The 20,473-nt window shown below is 51.7% G+C and overlaps 1 protein-coding gene across 1 annotated transcript in view; it reads left to right on the top strand.

Annotated features, from left to right (window-relative positions):
* Positions 1-20,473, top strand: part of LOC119974253 (von Willebrand factor A domain-containing protein 7-like) — an 88,482-nt gene that overhangs the window by 39,210 nt on the left and 28,799 nt on the right. The window contains exons 8-10 of the mRNA XM_038813022.1: positions 1,566-1,678; positions 17,208-17,324; positions 18,718-18,912. Coding sequence (XP_038668950.1) covers positions 1,566-1,678; positions 17,208-17,324; positions 18,718-18,912 — 425 coding nt within the window. The remainder of the gene's footprint in view (positions 1-1,565; positions 1,679-17,207; positions 17,325-18,717; positions 18,913-20,473) is intronic.

The raw sequence follows: 20,473 nt of genomic DNA, 5'->3' as shown, positions 1-20,473 counted from the left end.
GCTGGACCTCCCCAGCGATGCCCACGTGGAAAGAATTTTCTTTTTACATCTAGCTGAAAGCCTGTCTTCCCTCATGAGGGACTCCAAACTGCTCACGTTTGAAGATCAAGTGTCTGAATTCCCTCAGTGCTCCTCCCACACGGACTACCTCAACAACTGCACAGCTCCCAGGGTTTCAATCTCCTGAGAATGTATTCCCCAATATTTCTGAGTCCACCGATATTTCTGAGCACTCCACCCACCACTTACTGGCAGAAATGGTTCCCAGGACTTCATTTGGGGCCGAGTCCTTTTTAACGCGGAATTGGTCACTTCCGCCACTTTCTCAGCTCCCCAGGGCTTCCTCTGAGCAATAATGTACCAAGCTATCAAACTCATGGGAGAGTGCAGGGCCAGAGAGCTTCATTGCCGAATAAGGGGGTTCTCACATAAGACAGATTTGAGGAAGAATTTCTTTTCTCAAAGAGTGGAGTTGTACTCATCCAGGCAAATGGAGAATATTCCATCACACTCCTGACTTGTGCCTTGTAGATGGTGGACTGGATTTGGGGAGTCAGGAGGTGAGTTACTCGCCGCAGGATTCCCTGCCTCTGACCTGCTCAGTTCAATTTCTGGTCATTGAGAACCCTCCGGGATGTTGAAAGCGGGGGATTCAGTGATGGTAATGCCATTGAATGTCAAGGACCGATGGTTAGATGTTCTTGTTGGAGATGGTCATTGCCTGGCACTTGTGTTGCGCGAATGTTACTTGTCACTTGTCAGGCCGATCCTGGATATTGTCTATGTTTTGCTGCATTTGGACATGGACTGCTTCATGATCTGAGGTGTCGCGAATGGTGCAGTCATCTGCGGCAATCCCCACTTCAGACCTTATGATGGAAGGGAGGTCATTGATGAAACAGCTTAAGGTAGTTGAGCCGAGACACTACCCTGTGTAGCTCCTATCACGATGTCCCGGGATTGAAATGATTGACTTCCAACCACCACCACCATCTGACATTGTGCCAGATATGACCCCAACCAGCGGAGAGTTTTCCCCTTGATTCCCATTGTGTCCAGTTTAGCTAGGGCTCCTTGATACCATACTCGCTCAAGTGCTGCCTTGATGTCAAGGGCAGTCACCCTCACCTCACCTTTGGCATCCAGCTATTTTGTCCATGTTTGAAACAAAGCTGCAATGAGGTCAGGAGCTGAGTGACCCTGGCAGAATCCAAACTGAGTGTCTGAGCAGGTTATTGCTGAGTAAGTACCGCTTGACAGTACTGTTAATGACTCCTTCCATCACTTTGCTGATGATGGAGAGTAGGCTGATAGGGCTGTAATTGGCTGGGTTGGGTTTGTCCTGTTACTTGTGTACAGGACACAACTGGGCAATTTTCCACATTGCCGGGTAGATGCCAGTGTTATGGCTTCACTGGAACAGTTCGACGAGGGGCAGACATCTGTGATGCTGATCTATCCACATAATTCGGGGACGTTATGGGGTTGAGTTTGGAATACTGTTTGTTTATGTCACCGTGAAGATGAACACATATTGTGACGGATTCTGATATTCTGTTTTACAGATTTTGGTCCAGCGATTAAAACCACAAACCCTGACATTTTCAAACAGTCCATTGCAGCATTGACAGCAGTCGGAGGGGGAGATTTTCCAGAGATGTGTCTCCATGGATTACAAGTCAGTCCTCGGGAAAGGAGTGTGGTATCTGAGGAGTCTCTCCAGATCCACCCTACATCTCCCTCACTCCTGTATCGAGGGAGACTACTCTAACCCTCTCCCTCACACACTCATGTATCGAGATGATCTCTGTAACCCCATCTCTCTCACACTCCTGTATCTGGGGAGGTCTCTCTAACCATCTCTCTCACACTCCTGTATCTGGGGAGGTCTCTCTAACCATCTCTCTCTCACACTCCTGTATCTGGGGAGGTCTCTCTAACCCTCTCTCTCACACACAGTCCTGTATCTGGGGAGGTCTCTCTAACCCTCTCTCTCACACTCACTCCTGTATCTGGGGAGGTCTCTCTAACCCTCTCTCTCACACTCCTGTATCGGGGGAGATCTCTGTAACCCTCTCTCTCTCACACTCCTGTCTCTGGGGAGGTCTTTCTAACCCTCTCTCTCTCTCTCTCACACACACACCTGTATCTGGGGAGGGCTCTCAAACACTCTCTCTCTCACACTCACTCCTGTATCTGGGGGGTCTCTCTTACCCTCTCTCTCTCTCTCTCACTCCTGTATCTGGGGAGGTCTCTCGAACCCTCTCTCTCTCACCCTCATTCCTGTATCTGGGGAGGTCTCTCTAACCCTCTCTCTCTCACTCCTGTATCTGGGGGGTCTCTCTAACCCTCTCTCTCTCTCACTCCTGTATCTGGGGAGGTCTCTCAAACCCTCTCTCTCTCACCCACATTCCTGTATCTGGGGGGTCTCTCTAACCCTCTCTCTCACACTCACTCCTGTATCTGGGGAGGTCTCTCTAACCCTCTCTCTCACACTCACTCCTGTATCTGGGGAGGTCTCTCTAACCCTCTCTCTCTCTCGCTCACACTCCTGTATCTGGGAAGGTCTCTTAACCCTCTCTCTCTACACACTCACTCCTGTATCTGGGGAGGTCTCTCTAACCATCTCTCTCTCACACTCACTCCTGTATCTGGGGAGGTCTCTCTAACCCTCTCTCTCTCACACTCACTCCTGTACCTGGGGAGGTCTCTCTAACCCGCTCTCTATCACACTACCTCCTGTATCTGGGGAGGTCTCTCTAACCTTCTCTCTCTCTCTCTCACTCCTGTGTCTGGGGGGTCTCCCTAACGCACTCTCTCTCTCACATTCCTGTATCTGGTGATGTCTCTCTAACCCGCTCTCTCTCTCACTCCTGTATCTGGGGGGGTCACTCTAACCCCCTCTCTCACACTCCTGTATCTGGTGAGGTCTCTCTAACCCGCTCTCTCTCTCACTCATGTATCTGTGGAAGTCTCTCTAACCCTCTCTCTCTCACCCCTGTATCTGGGGAGGTCTCTCTAACCCTGTTTCTCTCTCTCACTCCTGTATCTGGGGAGGACTCTCTAACCCTCTCTCTCTCACTCCTGTATATGGGGAGGGCTCTCTAACCCTCTCTCTCTCTCACTCTGTATCTGAGGAGGTCTCTCTAACCATCTCTCTCTCACACTCCTGTATCTGGAGAGGTCTCTCTAACCCTCTCTCTCACACTCCTGTATCTGTGGAAGTCTCTCTAACCCCCTCTCGCTCTCACCCCTGTATCTGGGGAGGTCTCTCTAACACTCTCTCTCTCTCACACTCCTGTATCTGGGGAGGACTCTCTAACCCGCTCTCTCTCTCACTCCTGTATCTGGGGAAGTCTCTCTAACCCTCTCTCTCGCTCTCACTCCTGTATCTGGGGAGGTCTTTCTAACCCTCTCTCTCTCACACACTCCTGTATCTGGGAGGTCTCTGTAACCCTCTCTCTCTCTCTCCTGTATCTCGGGGGGGGGGGGGGGGGGGGGGGGGGCCCTCTAACCCGCTCTCTCTCTCACACACTCCTGTATCTGGGGAGATTTCTATAACCCGCTTAATCTCACTCTTCAGTATCTGGGGAGGTCTCTCTAACGCTCTTGCTCTCACACTCCTGTATCTGGAGAGGTCTCTCTAACCCCCACTCTCTCACAGTCCTGTATCTGGGGAGGACTCTCTAACACTCTCTCTCTCTCTCTCACTCCTGTATCTGGTGAGGTCTCTCTAAACCTCTCTCTCTCCCGCTCCTGTATCTGGGGAGGACTCTCTAAACCCTCTCTCTCACACTCCTGTATCTGGGGACGTCTCTCTAACCCTCTCTCTCTCTCACACTCCTGTATCTGGGGAGGTCTCTCTAACCCTCTCTCTCACACTCCTGTATCGGGGAAGATCTCTGTAACCCCCTCTCTCTCACACTCCTGTATCTGGGGAGGTCTCCCTAACCATCTCTCTCTCTCTCAAACTCCTGTCTCTGGGGAAGTCTCTCTAACCCTATCTCTCTCTCTCACTCCTGTAATGGGGAGGTCTCTCTAACCCTCTCTCTCTCTCTCTCACCCCTGTATTGGGTAGGTCTCTCTAACCCTCTCTCTCTCACCCTCACTCCTGTGTCTGGGGGGTCTCTCTAACCTCTCTCGATCGCACCCCTGTATCTGGGGAGGTCTCTCTAACCCGCTCCCTCTCTCATACTCACCCCTGTATCTGGGGAAGTCTCTCTAACCCTCTCTCTCACACTCACTCCTGTATCTGGGGAGGTCTCTCTAACCCTCTCTCTCTCACACTCCTGTATCTGGGGAGGTCTCCCTAACCATCTCTCTCTCTCTCAAACTCCTGTCTCTGGGGAAGTCTCTCTAACCCTATCTCTCTCTCTCTCACTCCTGTAACTGGGGAGGTCTCTCTAACCCTCTCTCTCTCTCTCTCACCCCTGTATCTGGGTAGGTCTCTCTAACCCTCTCTCTCTCACCCTCACTCCTGTGTCTGGGGGGTCTCTCTAACCCTCTCTCGATCGCACCCTGTATCTGGGGAGGTCTCTCTAACCCTCTCTCTCTCACTTACACTACTGTATCTGGGGAAGTCTCTCTAACCCTCTATCTCACACTCACTCCTGTATCTGGGGAGGTCTCTCTAACCCTCTCTCTCTCACACTCCTGTATCTGGGGAGGTCTCTCTAACCCTCTCTCTCTCACTCACACTACTGTATCTGGGGAGGTCTCTATAACCCTCTCTCTCTCACACTCACTCCTGTATCTGGGGAGGTCTCTCTAACCCCTCTCTCTCTCACACTCACTCCTGTATCTGGAGGGTCTCTCTAACCCTCTCTCTCTCTCTCACTCCTGTATCTGGGGAGGTCTCTCAAACCCTCTCTCTCTCACACTCACTCCTGTATCTGGGGAGGTCTCTCTAACCCTCTCTCTCACACTCCTGTATCGGGGGAGATCTCTGTAACCCTCTCTCTCTCACACTCCTGTCTCTGGGGAGGTCTTTCTAACCCTCTCTCTCTCTCTCTCACACACACACCTGTATCTGGGGAGGGCTCTCAAACACTCTCTCTCACATTCCTGTATCTGGGGAGGTCTCTAACCCCTCTCTCTCACACTCCTGTATCGGGGGAGATCTCTGTAACCCTCTCTCACACTCCTGTATCTGGGGAGGTCTTTCTAACCCCTCTCTCTCTCTCCCACACACACCTGTATCTGGGGAGGGCTCTCTAACACTCTCTCTCTCACACTCACTCCTGTATCTGGGGGGTCTCTCTTACCCTCTCTCTCTCTCTCTCACTCCTGTATCTGGGGAGGTCTCTCGAACCCTCTCTCTCTCACCCTCATTCCTGTATCTGGGGAGGTCTCTCTAACCCTCTCTCTCTCTCACTCCTGTATCTGGGGGGTCTCTCTAACCCTCTCTCTCTCTTACTCCTGTATCTGGGGAGGTCTCTCAAACCCTCTCTCTCTCACCCACATTCCTGTATCTGGGGGGTCTCTCTAACCCTCTCTCTCACACTCACTCCTGTATCTGGGGAGGTCTCTCTAACCCTCTCTCTCTCTCACACTCACTCCTGTATCTGGGAAGGTCTCTCTAACCCTCTCTCTCACACTGCTGTATCTGGGGAGGTCTCTCTAACCCTCTCTCTCTCTCGCTCACACTCCTGTATCTGGGGAGGTCTCTATAACCCTCATTCTCTCACACTCACTCCTGTATCTGGGGAGGTCTCTCTAACCCTCTCTCTCTCTCGCTCACACTCCTGTATCTGGGAAGGTCTCTATAACCCTCTCTCTCTCACACTCACTCCTGTATCTGGGGAGGTCTCTCTAACCATCTCTCTCTCACACTCACTCCTGTATCTGGGGAGGTCTCTCTAACCCTCTCTCTCTCACACTCACTCCTGTACCTGGGGAGGTCTCTCTAACCCGCTCTCTATCACACTCACTCCTGTATCTGGGGAGGTCTCTCTAACCTTCTCTCTCTCTCTCTCACTCCTGTGTCTGGGGGGTCTCCCTAACGCACTCTCTCTCTCACATTCCTGTATCTGGTGATGTCTCTCTAACCCGCTCTCTCTCTCACTCCTGTATCTGGGGGGGTCACTCTAACCCCCTCTCTCACACTCCTGTATCTGGTGAGGTCTCTCTAACCCGCTCTCTCTCTCACTCATGTATCTGTGGAAGTCTCTCTAACCCTCTCTCTCTCTCACCCCTGTATCTGGGAGGTCTCTCTAACCCTGTTTCTCTCTCTCACTCCTGTATCTGGGGAGGACTCTCTAACCCTCTCTCTCTCACTCCTGTATATGGGGAGGGCTCTCTAACCCTCTCTCTCTCTCACTCCTGTATCTGAGGAGGTCTCTCTAACCATCTCTCTCTCACACTCCTGTATCTGGAGAGGTCTCTCTAACCCTCTCTCTCACACTCCTGTATCTGTGGAAGTCTCTCTAACCCCCTCTCGCTCTCACCCCTGTATCTGGGGAGGTCTCTCTAACACTCTCTCTCTCTCACACTCCTGTATCTGGGGAGGACTCTCTAACCCGCTCTCTCTCTCACTCCTGTATCTGGGGAAGTCTCTCTAACCCTCTCTCTCGCTCTCACTCCTGTATCTGGGGAGGTCTTTCTAACCCTCTCTCTCTCACACACTCCTGTATCTGGGGAGGTCTCTGTGACCCTCTCTCTCTCTCTCCTGTATCTCGGGGGGGGGGGGGGGGGGGGGCCTCTAATCCGCTCTCTCTCTCACACACTCCTGTATCTGGGGAGATTTCTATAACCCGCTTAATCTCACTCTTCAGTATCTGGGGAGGTCTCTCTAACGCTCTTGCTCTCACACTCCTGTATCTGGAGAGGCCTCTCTACACCCCCACTCTCTCACAGTCCTGTATCTGGGGAGGACTCTCTAACACTCTCTCTCTCTCTCACTCCTGTATCTGGTGTGGTCTCTCTAACCCTCTCTCTCTCCCGCTCCTGTATCTGGGGAGGACTCTCTAAACTCTCTCTCTCACACTCCTGTATCTGGGGACGTCTCTCTAACCCTCTCTCTCTCTCACACTCCTGTATCTGGGGAGGTCTCTCTAACCCTCTCTCTCACACTCCTGTATCGGGGAAGATCTCTGTAACCCCCTCTCTCTCACACTCCTGTATCTGGGGAGGTCTCCCTAACCATCTCTCTCTCTCTCAAACTCCTGTCTCTGGGGAAGTCTCTCTAACCCTATCTCTCTCTCTCACTCCTGTAACTGGGGAGGTCTCTCTAACCCTCTCTCTCTCTCTCTCACCCCTGTATCTGGGTAGGTCTCTCTAACCCTCTCTCTCTCACCCTCACTCCTGTGTCTTGGGGGTCTCTCTAACCCTCTCTCGATCGCACCCCTGTATCTGGGGAGGTCTCTCTAACCCGCTCTCTCTCTCATACTCACCCCTGTATCTGGGGAAGTCTCTCTAACCCTCTCTCTCACACTCACTCCTGTATCTGGGGAGGTCTCTCTAACCCTCTCTCTCTCACACTCCTGTATCTGGGGAGGTCTCCCTAACCATCTCTCTCTCTCTCAAACTCCTGTCTCTGGGGAAGTCTCTCTAACCCTATCTCTCTCTCTCACTCCTGTAACTGGGGAGGTCTCTCTAACCCTCTCTCTCTCTCTCTCACCCCTGTATCTGGGTAGGTCTCTCTAACCCTCTCTCTCTCACCCTCACTCCTGTGTCTGGGGGGTCTCTCTAACCCTCTCTCGATCGCACCCCTGTATCTGGGGAGGTCTCTCTAACCCGCTCTCTCTCTCATACTCACCCCTGTATCTGGGGAAGTCTCTCTAACCCTCTCTCTCACACTCACTCCTGTATCTGGGGAGGTCTCTCTAACCCTCTCTCTCTCACACTCCTGTATCTGGGGAGGTCTCTCTAACCCTCTCTCTCTCACTCACACTACTGTATCTGGGGAGGTCTCTCTAACCCTCTCTCTCTCACACTCACTCCTGTATCTGGGGAGGTCTCTCTAACCCTCTCTCTCTCACATTCACTCCTGTACCCGGGGAGGTCTCTCTAACCCTCTCTCTCTCACACTCACTCCTGTACCTGGGGAGGTCTCTCTAACCCTCTCTCTCTCACTCCTGTATCTGGGGAGTCTCTCTAACACACTCTCTCTCTCGCACTCCTGTATCTGGTGAGGTCTCTCTAACCCTCTCTATCTCACACTATTGTCTCTGGGGAGGTCTAACACTCTCTCTCCCTCACTCATGTGTCTGGGGAGGTCTCTCTAACCCTCTCTCTCTCTCTCACTCCTGTATCTGGGGTGGTCTCTCTAACCCTCTCTCTCTCCCACACTCCTGTATCTGGGGAGGTTTCTCTAACCCCCTCTCTCTCTCACTGCTGTATTTGGGGAGGTCTCTCTAACCCCCCCTCTCTCTCACACATTCCTGTATCGAGGTAGACCTCTGTAACGCCCTTTCTCTCACACTCCTGTATCTGGGGGGTCTCCCTAACACTCTCTCTCTCACACACTCCTGTATCTTGGGAGGTCTCTCCAAACCCCTCTCACATATTCCTGTATTTCGGAAGATGTCTCTCAACAATTTCCCTCTCACACTCCTGTATCAAGGGAGATCACAGTAACCTCCCTCTCACACACACTCCCGTATCGGGGGAGATCTCTGGAACTACCGCTCTCTTGCATTCCTGTATCTGGAGAGGTTTCTCCGACCCCCTCGTTCACACACCTGTATCTTGGGAAGTCTCATTAACCCTCCCTGCCTCCCTCCTCCCAACACCGCTCCGAGCCCATGGCCCAACTCTCATTCTCCTGTGTCTGAGCAGGACTCTCTAAAAGACTCTTTCTCACACTCCTGTATCTGGAGATGTCTCTCTAACCCTCTCTCTCACACTCCTGTATCCAGGGAGGACTCTCTAACAGACTCTCTCTCACACTCCTGTATATAGGGAGGTCTTTCTAACCCCCTCTATCTCTCACACATTCCTGTATCTGGGGAGGTCTTTCGAACCCTCTCTCTCTCACACTCCTGTATATGGGGAGGTCTCTCTAACCCCCTCTCTCTCTCGCAGTCATGTATCTGGGGAGGTCTCTCTAACCCTCTCTCTCACATTCCTGCATGTATCTAGGGAGGTCTCTCTAACCCTCTCTCTCTCTCTCCCAGCTGTATCTGTGGAGGTCTCTCTAACCCTCGCTCTCTCACACTCCTGTATCTGGGGAGGTCTCCCTAACACTCTCTCTCTCTCACTCCTGTATCTGGGGAAGTCTCTCTAACCCTCTCTCTCTCACACTCCTGTATCTGGGGAGGTCTCTCTAACCCCCTCTCTCTCTCACACTCATGTATCTGGGGAGGTCTCTCTAACCCTCTATCTCACACTCCTGTATGTATCTAGGGAGGTCTCTCTAGCCCTCTCTCTCTCTCACAGCTATATCTGTGGAGGTCTCTCTAACCCTCTCTCTCTCACACTCCTGTATCTGGGGAGGTTTCTCTAACCCGCTCTCTCTCACTCCTCTGTATCTGGGGAGGTGTCTCTAACCCTCTTGCGCTCACACTCCTGTATCTGGGGAGGACTCTCTAACCCGCTCTCTCACACTCCTGTATCGGGGAAGATCTCTGTAACCCCCCTCTCTCTCACACTCCTGTATCTGGGGAGGTCTCTCTAACCCTCTCTCTCTCTCTCACTCCTGTATCTGGGGAGGTCTCTCAAACGCGCTATCTCTCTCACACTCACTCCTGTATCTGGGGAGGTCTCTCTAACCCTCTCTCTCACTCTTCTGTATCTGGGGAGGTCTCTCTAACCCTCTTGCTCTCACACTCCTGTATCTGGGGAGGTCTCTCTAACCCCCACTCTCTCACAGTCCTGTATCCGGTGAGGTCTCTCTAACCCGCCCTCTCTCTCACTCATGTATCTGTCAAAGTCTCTCTAACCCTTTCTCTCTCACCCCTGTATCTGGGGAGGTCTCTCTAACCCTCTTTCTCTCTCTCACTCCTGTATCTGGGAAGGTCTCTCTACCCCTCTCTCTCTCTCACTCCTGTATCTGGGGAGGTCTCTCTAACCCTCTCTATCTCACACTCCTGTCTCTGGGGAGGTCTAACACTCTCTCTCCCTCACTCCTGTGTCTGGGGAGGTCTCTCTAACCCTCTCAATCTCTCACTCCTGTATCTGGGGAGGTCTTTCTAACCCTCTCTCTCTCACTGCTGTATCTGGGGAGGTCTCTCTAACCCTCTCTCTCTCTCACACTCCTGTATCTGGGGAGGTCTCTCTAACCCGCTCTCTCTCTCACTGCTGTATCTGGGGAGGTCTCTCTAACCCTCTCTCTCTCTCACACTCCTGTATCTGGGGAGGTTTCTCTAACCCGCTCTCTCTCTCACTGCAGAAACTGAGGAGGTCTCTCTAACCCCCCCCCCCCCCCCCCCCCCCCCCCTCTCTCTCACACACTCCTGTATCGAGGTAGACCCTGTAACTCCCTTTCTCTCACACTCCTGTATCTGGGGAGGTCTCTCAAACCCTCTCTCTCTCACCCACATTCCTGTATCTGGGGGGTCTCTCTAACCCTCTCTCTCACACTCACTCCTGTATCTGGGGAGGTCTCTCTAACCCTCTCTCTCTCTCACACTCACTCCTGTATCTGGGAAGGTCTCTCTAACCCTCTCTCTCACACTCCTGTATCTGGGGAGGTCTCTCTAACCCTCTCTCTCTCTCGCTCACACTCCTGTATCTGGGGAGGTCTCTATAACCCTCATTCTCTCACACTCACTCCTGTATCTGGGGAGGTCTCTCTAACCCTCTCTCTCTCTCGCTCACACTCCTGTATCTGGGAAGGTCTCTATAACCCTCTCTCTCTCACACTCACTCCTGTATCTGGGGAGGTCTCTCTAACCATCTCTCTCTCACACTCACTCCTGTATCTGGGGAGGTCTCTCTAACCCTCTCTCTCTCACACTCACTCCTGTACCTGGGGAGGTCTCTCTAACCCGCTCTCTATCACACTCACTCCTGTATCTGGGGAGGTCTCTCTAACCTCTCTCTCTCTCTCTCACTCCTGTGTCTGGGGGGTCTCCCTAACGCACTCTCTCTCTCACATTCCTGTATCTGGTGATGTCTCTCTAACCCGCTCTCTCTCTCACTCCTGTATCTGGGGGGGTCACTCTAACCCCCTCTCTCACACTCCTGTATCTGGTGAGGTCTCTCTAACCCGCTCTCTCTCTCACTCATGTATCTGTGGAAGTCTCTCTAACCCTCTCTCTCTCTCACCCCTGTATCTGGGGAGGTCTCTCTAACCCTGTTTCTCTCTCTCACTCCTGTATCTGGGGAGGACTCTCTAACCCTCTCTCTCTCACTCCTGTATATGGGGAGGGCTCTCTAACCCTCTCTCTCTCTCACTCCTGTATCTGAGGAGGTCTCTCTAACCATCTCTCTCTCACACTCCTGTATCTGGAGAGGTCTCTCTAACCCTCTCTCTCACACTCCTGTATCTGTGGAAGTCTCTCTAACCCCCTCTCGCTCTCACCCCTGTATCTGGGGAGGTCTCTCTAACACTCTCTCTCTCTCTCACTCCTGTATCTGGGGAAGTCTCTCTAACCCTCTCTCTCGCTCTCACTCCTGTATCTGGGGAGGTCTTTCTAACCCTCTCTCTCTCACACACTCCTGTATCTGGGGAGGTCTCTGTGACCCTCTCTCTCTCTCTCCTGTATCTCGGGGGGGGGGGGGGGGGGGGGGGGGCCTCTAATCCGCTCTCTCTCTCACACACTCCTGTATCTGGGGAGATTTCTATAACCCGCTTAATCTCACTCTTCAGTATCTGGGGAGGTCTCTCTAACGCTCTTGCTCTCACACTCCTGTATCTGGAGAGGTCTCTCTAACCCCCACTCTCTCACAGTCCTGTATCTGGGGAGGACTCTCTAACACTCTCTCTCTCTCTCTCACTCCTGTATCTGGTGTGGTCTCTCTAACCCTCTCTCTCTCCCGCTCCTGTATCTGGGGAGGACTCTCTAAACTCTCTCTCTCACACTCCTGTATCTGGGGACGTCTCTCTAACCCTCTCTCTCTCTCACACTCCTGTATCTGGGGAGGTCTCTCTAACCCTCTCTCTCACACTCCTGTATCGGGGAAGATCTCTGTAACCCCCTCTCTCTCACACTCCTGTATCTGGGGAGGTCTCCCTAACCATCTCTCTCTCTCTCAAACTCCTGTCTCTGGGGAAGTCTCTCTAACCCTATCTCTCTCTCTCACTCCTGTAACTGGGGAGGTCTCTCTAACCCTCTCTCTCTCTCTCTCACCCCTGTATCTGGGTAGGTCTCTCTAACCCTCTCTCTCTCACCCTCACTCCTGTGTCTGGGGGGTCTCTCTAACCCTCTCTCGATCGCACCCCTGTATCTGGGGAGGTCTCTCTAACCCGCTCTCTCTCTCATACTCACCCCTGTATCTGGGGAAGTCTCTCTAACCCTCTCTCTCACACTCACTCCTGTATCTGGGGAGGTCTCTCTAACCCTCTCTCTCACACTCCTGTATCTGGGGAGGTCTCCCTAACCATCTCTCTCTCTCTCAAACTCCTGTCTCTGGGGAAGTCTCTCTAACCCTATCTCTCTCTCTCACTCCTGTAACTGGGGAGGTCTCTCTAACCCTCTCTCTCTCTCTCTCACCCCTGTATCTGGGTAGGTCTCTCTAACCCTCTCTCTCTCACCCTCACTCCTGTGTCTGGGGGGTCTCTCTAACCCTCTCTCGATCGCACCCCTGTATCTGGGGAGGTCTCTCTAACCCGCTCTCTCTCTCATACTCACCCCTGTATCTGGGGAAGTCTCTCTAACCCTCTCTCTCACACTCACTCCTGTATCTGGGGAGGTCTCTCTAACCCTCTCTCTCTCACACTCCTGTATCTGGGGAGGTCTCTCTAACCCTCTCTCTCTCACTCACACTACTGTATCTGGGGAGGTCTCTATAACCCTCTCTCTCTCACACTCACTCCTGTATCTGGGGAGGTCTCTCTAACCCTCTCTCTCTCACATTCACTCCTGTACCCGGGGAGGTCTCTCTAACCCTCTCTCTCTCACACTCACTCCTGTACCTGGGGAGGTCTCTCTAACCCTCTCTCTCTCACTCCTGTATCTGGGGAGTCTCTCTAACACACTCTCTCTCTCGCACTCCTGTATCTGGTGAGGTCTCTCTAACCCTCTCTATCTCACACTATTGTCTCTGGGGAGGTCTAACACTCTCTCTCCCTCACTCATGTGTCTGGGGAGGTCTCTCTAACCCTCTCTCTCTCTCTCACTCCTGTATCTGGGGTGGTCTCTCTAACCCTCTCTCTCTCCCACACTCCTGTATCTGGGGAGGTTTCTCTAACCCCCTCTCTCTCTCACTGCTGTATTTGGGGAGGTCTCTCTAACCCCCCCTCTCTCTCACACATTCCTGTATCGAGGTAGACCTCTGTAACGCCCTTTCTCTCACACTCCTGTATCTGGGGGGTCTCCCTAACACTCTCTCTCTCACACACTCCTGTATCTTGGGAGGTCTCTCCAAACCCCTCTCACATATTCCTGTATTTCGGAAGATGTCTCTCAACAATTTCCCTCTCACACTCCTGTATCAAGGGAGATCACAGTAACCTCCCTCTCACACACACTCCCGTATCGGGGAGATCTCTGGAACTACCGCTCTCTTGCATTCCTGTATCTGGAGAGGTTTCTCCGACCCCCTCGTTCACACACCTGTATCTTGGGAAGTCTCATTAACCCTCCCTGCCTCCCTCCTCCCAACACCGCTCCGAGCCCATGGCCCAACTCTCATTCTCCTGTGTCTGAGCAGGACTCTCTAAAAGACTCTTTCTCACACTCCTGTATCTGGAGATGTCTCTCTAACCCTCTCTCTCACACTCCTGTATCCAGGGAGGACTCTCTAACAGACTCTCTCTCACACTCCTGTATATAGGGAGGTCTTTCTAACCCCCTCTATCTCTCACACATTCCTGTATCTGGGGAGGTCTTTCGAACCCTCTCTCTCTCACACTCCTGTATATGGGGAGGTCTCTCTAACCCCCTCTCTCTCTCGCAGTCATGTATCTGGGGAGGTCTCTCTAACCCTCTCTCTCACATTCCTGCATGTATCTAGGGAGGTCTCTCTAACCCTCTCTCTCTCTCTCCCAGCTGTATCTGTGGAGGTCTCTCTAACCCTCGCTCTCTCACACTCCTGTATCTGGGGAGGTCTCCCTAACACTCTCTCTCTCTCACTCCTGTATCTGGGGAAGTCTCTCTAACCCTCTCTCTCTCACACTCCTGTATCTGGGGAGGTCTCTCTAACCCCCTCTCTCTCTCACACTCATGTATCTGGGGAGGTCTCTCTAACCCTCTATCTCACACTCCTGTATGTATCTAGGGAGGTCTCTCTAGCCCTCTCTCTCTCTCACAGCTATATCTGTGGAGGTCTCTCTAACCCTCTCTCTCTCACACTCCTGTATCTGGGGAGGTTTCTCTAACCCGCTCTCTCTCACTCCTCTGTATCTGGGGAGGTGTCTCTAACCCTCTTGCGCTCACACTCCTGTATCTGGGGAGGACTCTCTAACCCGCTCTCTCACACTCCTGTATCGGGGAAGATCTCTGTAACCCCCCTCTCTCTCACACTCCTGTATCTGGGGAGGTCTCTCTAACCCTCTCTCTCTCTCTCACTCCTGTATCTGGGGAGGTCTCTCAAACGCGCTATCTCTCTCACACTCACTCCTGTATCTGGGGAGGTCTCTCTAACCCTCTCTCTCACTCTTCTGTATCTGGGGAGGTCTCTCTAACCCTCTTGCTCTCACACTCCTGTATCTGGGGAGGTCTCTCTAACCCCCACTCTCTCACAGTCCTGTATCCGGTGAGGTCTCTCTAACCCGCCCTCTCTCTCACTCATGTATCTGTCAAAGTCTCTCTAACCCTTTCTCTCTCACCCCTGTATCTGGGGAGGTCTCTCTAACCCTCTTTCTCTCTCTCACTCCTGTATCTGGGAAGGTCTCTCTACCCCTCTCTCTCTCTCACTCCTGTATCTGGGGAGGTCTCTCTAACCCTCTCTATCTCACACTCCTGTCTCTGGGGAGGTCTAACACTCTCTCTCCCTCACTCCTGTGTCTGGGGAGGTCTCTCTAACCCTCTCAATCTCTCACTCCTGTATCTGGGGAGGTCTTTCTAACCCTCTCTCTCTCACTGCTGTATCTGGGGAGGTCTCTCTAACCCTCTCTCTCTCTCACACTCCTGTATCTGGGGAGGTTTCTCTAACCCGCTCTCTCTCTCACTGCTGTATCTGGGGAGGTCTCTCTAACCCTCTCTCTCTCTCACACTCCTGTATCTGGGGAGGTTTCTCTAACCCGCTCTCTCTCTCACTGCAGAAACTGAGGAGGTCTCTCTAACCCCCCCCCCCCCCCCCCCCCTCTCTCTCACACACTCCTGTATCGAGGTAGACCCTGTAACTCCCTTTCTCTCACACTCCTGTATCTGGGGGGTCTCCCTAACACTCTCTCTCTCTCACACTCCTGTATCTTGGGAGGTCTCTCCAAACCCCTCTCACATATTCCTGTATTTCGGAAGATGTATCTCAACAATTTCCCTCTCACACTACTGTATCGAGGGAGATCACAGTAACCTCCCTCTCACACACACTCCCGTATCGGGGGAGATCTCTGGAACTACCGCTCTCTTGCATTCCTGTATCTGGAGAGGTCTCTCCGACCCCCTCGTTCACACACCTGTATCTTGGGAAGTCTGATTAACCCTCCCTGCCTCCCTCCTCCCAACACCCCTCCGAGCCCATGGCCCAACTCTCATTCTCCTGTGTCTGAGCAGGACTCTCTAAAAGACTCTTTCTCACACTACTGTATCTGGAGAGGTCGCTCTAACCCTCTCTCTCACACTCCTGTATCCGGGGAGGACTCTCTAACAGACTCTTTCTCACACTCCTGTACATGGGGAGGTCTTTCTAACCCCCTCTCCCTCTCACACATTCCTGTTTCTGGGGAGGTCTCTCGAACCCTCTCTCTCTCACACTCCTGTATCTGAGAAGGTCTCTCTAACCCTCTCTCTCTCTCACTCCTGTATCCAGGGAGGTCTCTCTAACCCTCTCTCTCACACTCCTGTATCTGGGGAGGTCTCTCTAACCCTCTCTCTCACACTCCTGTGTCGGGGGAGATCTCTGTAACCCCCTCTCTCTCTCACACTCATGTATCTGGGGAGGTCTCTCTAACCCTCTCTCTCTCTCACTCCTGTATCTGGTGAGGTCTCTCTAACCCCCTCTCTCTCACACACAATCCTGTATCTGGGGAGGTCTCTCTAACCCTCTCTCTCACACTCATGTATCTGGAGAGGTCTCTCTAACCCCTTCACTCACACTCCTATACCTGGGGAGGTCTCTGTAAACCCCTCTCTCTCTCACTCCTGTATCTGGGGAGGTCTCTCTAAACCTCTCTCTCTCTCACTCCTGTATGTATCTGGGGAAGTCACTCTAACCCTCTCTCTCTCTCACTGCTGTATCTGGGGAGGTCTCTCTAACCCCTCTCTCGCTCTCATTCCTGTATCTGGGGACATCTCTCTAAACCCCTCTCTCTCTCTCTCACTCCTGTATCTTGGGAGGTCTCTCTAACCCCCTCTCTCTCTCACTCATGTATCTGTGGAAGTCTCTCTAACCCTCTCTCTCTCACCCCTGTATCTGGGGAGGTCTCTCTAACCCTGTTTCTCTCTCTCACTCCTGTATCTGGGGAGGACTCTCTAACCCCCTCTCTCTCACTACTGTATCTGGGGACGTCTTGCTCACCTCTCTCTCTCACTCCTGTATCTGGAGAGGTCTCTCTAACCCTCTCTCTCTCTGACTGCTGTATCTGGGGACGTCTTGCTCACCCTCTCTCTCTCTCACTCCTGTATCTGGAGAGGTCTCTCTAACCCTTTCTCTCACATTCCTGTATTTGGGGAGGTCTCTCTAACCCTCTCTCTCTCTCACTGCTGTATCTGGGGACGTCTCGCTCACCCTCTGTCTCTCTCACTCCTGTATCTGGGGAGGTCTCTCTAACCCTCTCTCTCTCTCACTCCTGTATCTGGGGAGGTCTCTCTAACCCTCTCTGTCTCTCAATCCTGTATCTGGGGAGGTCTCTCTAACCCTCTCTGTCTCACACTCCTGTATCTGGGGGGAGGGGTCCCTCTAACCCTTCCCTCTCTCACACTGCTATATCTGGGGGGATCTCTCTGGCACACTGCATCTTCAGATATATCTCTCCAAGTTTTCTCTTCCTTGTTTTCCAGCTTGCGCTCACAAACTCAGCTCCAAATTCCCAAATTTACGTCTTCACAGATGCACCAGCCAAGGACATTGAGCTGTGCAATACAATCCTCGCACTGATTCAGCAGACACGTTCTCAGGTAATCACTGAGTGAAACATTTAACATGTGCACCAATATTTATTGACCTCCAAAATGATGTGGATACGCAGGAATTAATTCCACTCTGAGACATAAATCATGTAAGCCAACACAATTACCCATTTATATCGAAAGGAAGCACTTGGACCGAGTGTGTGTGGGACCCGTACCCCAGTGAGAGTCAGTGTGTGTGGAGCTCGTACCCCAGTGAGAGTCAGTGTGTGTGGAACCTGTACCCCAGTGAGAGTCAGTGTGTGTGTGACCCATACCCCAGTGAGAGTCAGTGTGTGTGGAACCCGTACCCAAGTGAGAGTCAGTGTGTGTGGAACCCACACCCCAGTGAGAGTCAGTGTGTGTGGAACCCGTACCCCAGTGAGAGTCAGTGTGTGTGGAACCCGTACCCCAGTGAGAGTCATTGTGTGTGGAACCCGTACCCCAGTGAGAGTCAGTGTGTGTGGAACCCGTACCCCAGTGAGAGTCAGTGTGTGTGGAGCTCGTACCCCAGTGAGAGTCAGTGTGTGTGGAACCCGTACCCCAGTGAGAGTCATTGTGTGTGGAACCCGTACCCCAGTGAGAGTCAGTGTGTGTGGAACCCGTACCCCAGTGAGAGTCAGTGTGTGTGGAGCTCGTACCCCAGTGAGAGTCAGTGTGTGTGGAACCCGTACCCCAGTGAGAGTCAGTGTGTGTGGAACCAGTACCCCAGTGAGTGTCAGTGTGTGTGGATCCCGAACCCCAGTGAGAGTCAGTGTGTGTGGAACTCGTACCCCAGTGAGAGTCAGTGTGTGTGGGTCCCGTACCCCAGTGAGAGTGAGCGTGAGTGGAACCTGTACCCCAGTGAGAGTCAATGTGTGTGGAACCCGTACCCCAGTGAGAGTCAGTGTGTGTGGAACCCGTACCCCAGTGAGAGTCAGTGTGTGTGGAACCCGTACCCCAGTGAGAGTCGGTGTGTGGAACCCACACCCCAGTGACAGTCAGTGTGTGTGGAACCTGACCCCCAGATAAAGTCAGTGTGTGGAACCCACACCCCAGTGAGAGTGAGTGTGAGTGGAACCTGTACCCCAGTGAGGGTCAATGTGTGTGGAACCCGTACCCCAGTGAGAGTCAGTGTGTGTGGAACCCGTACCCCAGTGAGAGTCAATGTGTGTGGAACCCGTACCCCTGTGGGAGTCAGTGTGCGTGGAACCCGTACCCCAGTGAGAGTCAGTGTGTGTGGAACCGTACCCCAGTGAGAGTCAGTATGTGTGGAACCCATTCCCCAGTGAGAGTCAGTGTGTGTGGAAACCGTACCCCAGTGAGAGTCAGTGTGTGTGGAACCCGTACCCCAGTGAGAGTCAGTATATGTGAGAAAAATTCTGTGTCTCTTGGGCCTCAATATCTTCCTCGTGCTTTTCAGGTGTACTTTTTTCTGACCAATGTGTTCGCGAGACGGAGAAGGAGTTTAAGTAGGCGTGTCAGACGAGAGGCTGAGACTGGCCTCGCACTCTATCGCAGTCTGGCCACAGCCTCGGGGGCTGACGCCGTGGTGATAACCAGGAGCCAACTCTTCGAACTGACTTCAATCATTGACGAGTCCACAAGTGGAGCCCGGGTAAGTTCCCCAAAGCGAAAAGACAGCTGTCCCGTCAACGGTGTGATTTTGAAAACTCACCACTATTCTTAGAATTCCCCCTATACCAAAAAGGGCCGACATTCTAAATGGTGAACACGGATTCTCACTCCCTGACTCCGATGCAGGCTTCAGTGGGTGCCATTCAGGTCAAACTATATTTTCAAGTTATCCCGGTATAACCCATACCTTCACCGAAGATTTTATCTACTTACCACTTAGTAGCATCGATGTCCTGGGTCCTGCATTGCTAAGTAAGTAAAGTAGACTTTAGGAATAACCACTTTTTCAGGTTAAGTCAAGTTATTTTATTATTATATTTTTTCTTTTAAGAGCTGCAAACACTTTCTTTACAGAAAGGTAAAAGGATCTTGCTTCTGGATCCTGCTGGTTGGTTGAAGGGACCTTCAGGCCCACCTTGACAATCAATCTTCTTTAAAGTCTGGTATTCTTGAGATGTATTCGCTGGTTAGCTCCGTTGCTGTGTCTTGTCGATCCCATGTACTGAGCTATAAGAGCTGGATCTGCTAGCTATCTCTCAGCTGACTCTGACTCCTGTTTAAATTCTAGTCTTCCTTAGATGTATAGCTGTTTAAGCTCGACTGCTCGTCTGGTCTTTCCCATGACCGAGCTGTGAAAGCTGAATATGCTTCTCTCCTCTCTCTGAGTTCTCATACCCTTCTCTTTTCCTTCTGGCTCTGCTCCCTGGGTTTATATTCTCTTTCTAACAATTATTAAGTTTTTATTACCTTATTGTAAATTAACTTATTTCACTTTGATTGTTAAAACGTATCTTTGATCTAAACATTCTAATGCAACTAAGTATTCATTTTGGGAATGATCTGATTACATTGTCCTTTGTGATGTTCAAAGTTTCTTTATGATATTCAAAAAATGCTTTGGTTTCAAGAGGTGTTACTTTTAATTTCTGTCATTTGAATAGTTTAATTTTCCAATTGTCCCCAGCTCATAACTTTGCCTTTGATTTTGACTTTAAATTATGTTTCTCATAGACAGGTTGTCTCCAATTTTCTTTAATTTACTTGATGTTAAGTAGTTGTTATGGGGGACTTTAACTTTCCAAATATTGACTGGAAATACTATAGTTCGAGTACTATAGATGGGTCAGTTTTTGTGCAGTGTGTGCAGGAGGGTTTTCTGACACAGTATGTAGACAGACCAACAAGGGGCGAGGCCACATTGGATTTGGTACTGGGTAATGAACCCGGCCAGGTGTTAGATTTAGATGTAGGTGAGCACTTTGGTGATAGTGATCACAACTCGGTTATGTTTACTTTAGCAATGGGCAGGGATAGGTATATACCGCAAGGCAAGAATTATAGCTGGGGGAAAGGCAATTATGATGTTATTCGGCAAGATTTAGGAGGTATAGGATGGGGAAGGAAACTGCAGGGGATGGGTACAATCGAAATGTGGAGCTTTTTCAAGGAACAGCTACTGCGTGTCCTTGATAAGTATGTACCTGTCAGGCAGGGAGGAAGTTGTCGAGCAAGGGAGCCGTGGTTTACTAAGGAAGTTGAAG

Source organism: Scyliorhinus canicula, chromosome 12, assembly GCF_902713615.1.
Source record: "Scyliorhinus canicula chromosome 12, sScyCan1.1, whole genome shotgun sequence".
Classification (NCBI taxonomy): domain Eukaryota; kingdom Metazoa; phylum Chordata; class Chondrichthyes; order Carcharhiniformes; family Scyliorhinidae; genus Scyliorhinus; species Scyliorhinus canicula.
Note: the sequence above shows the minus strand (reverse complement) of the source record. Positions and strands in the feature narration are given on the sequence as shown.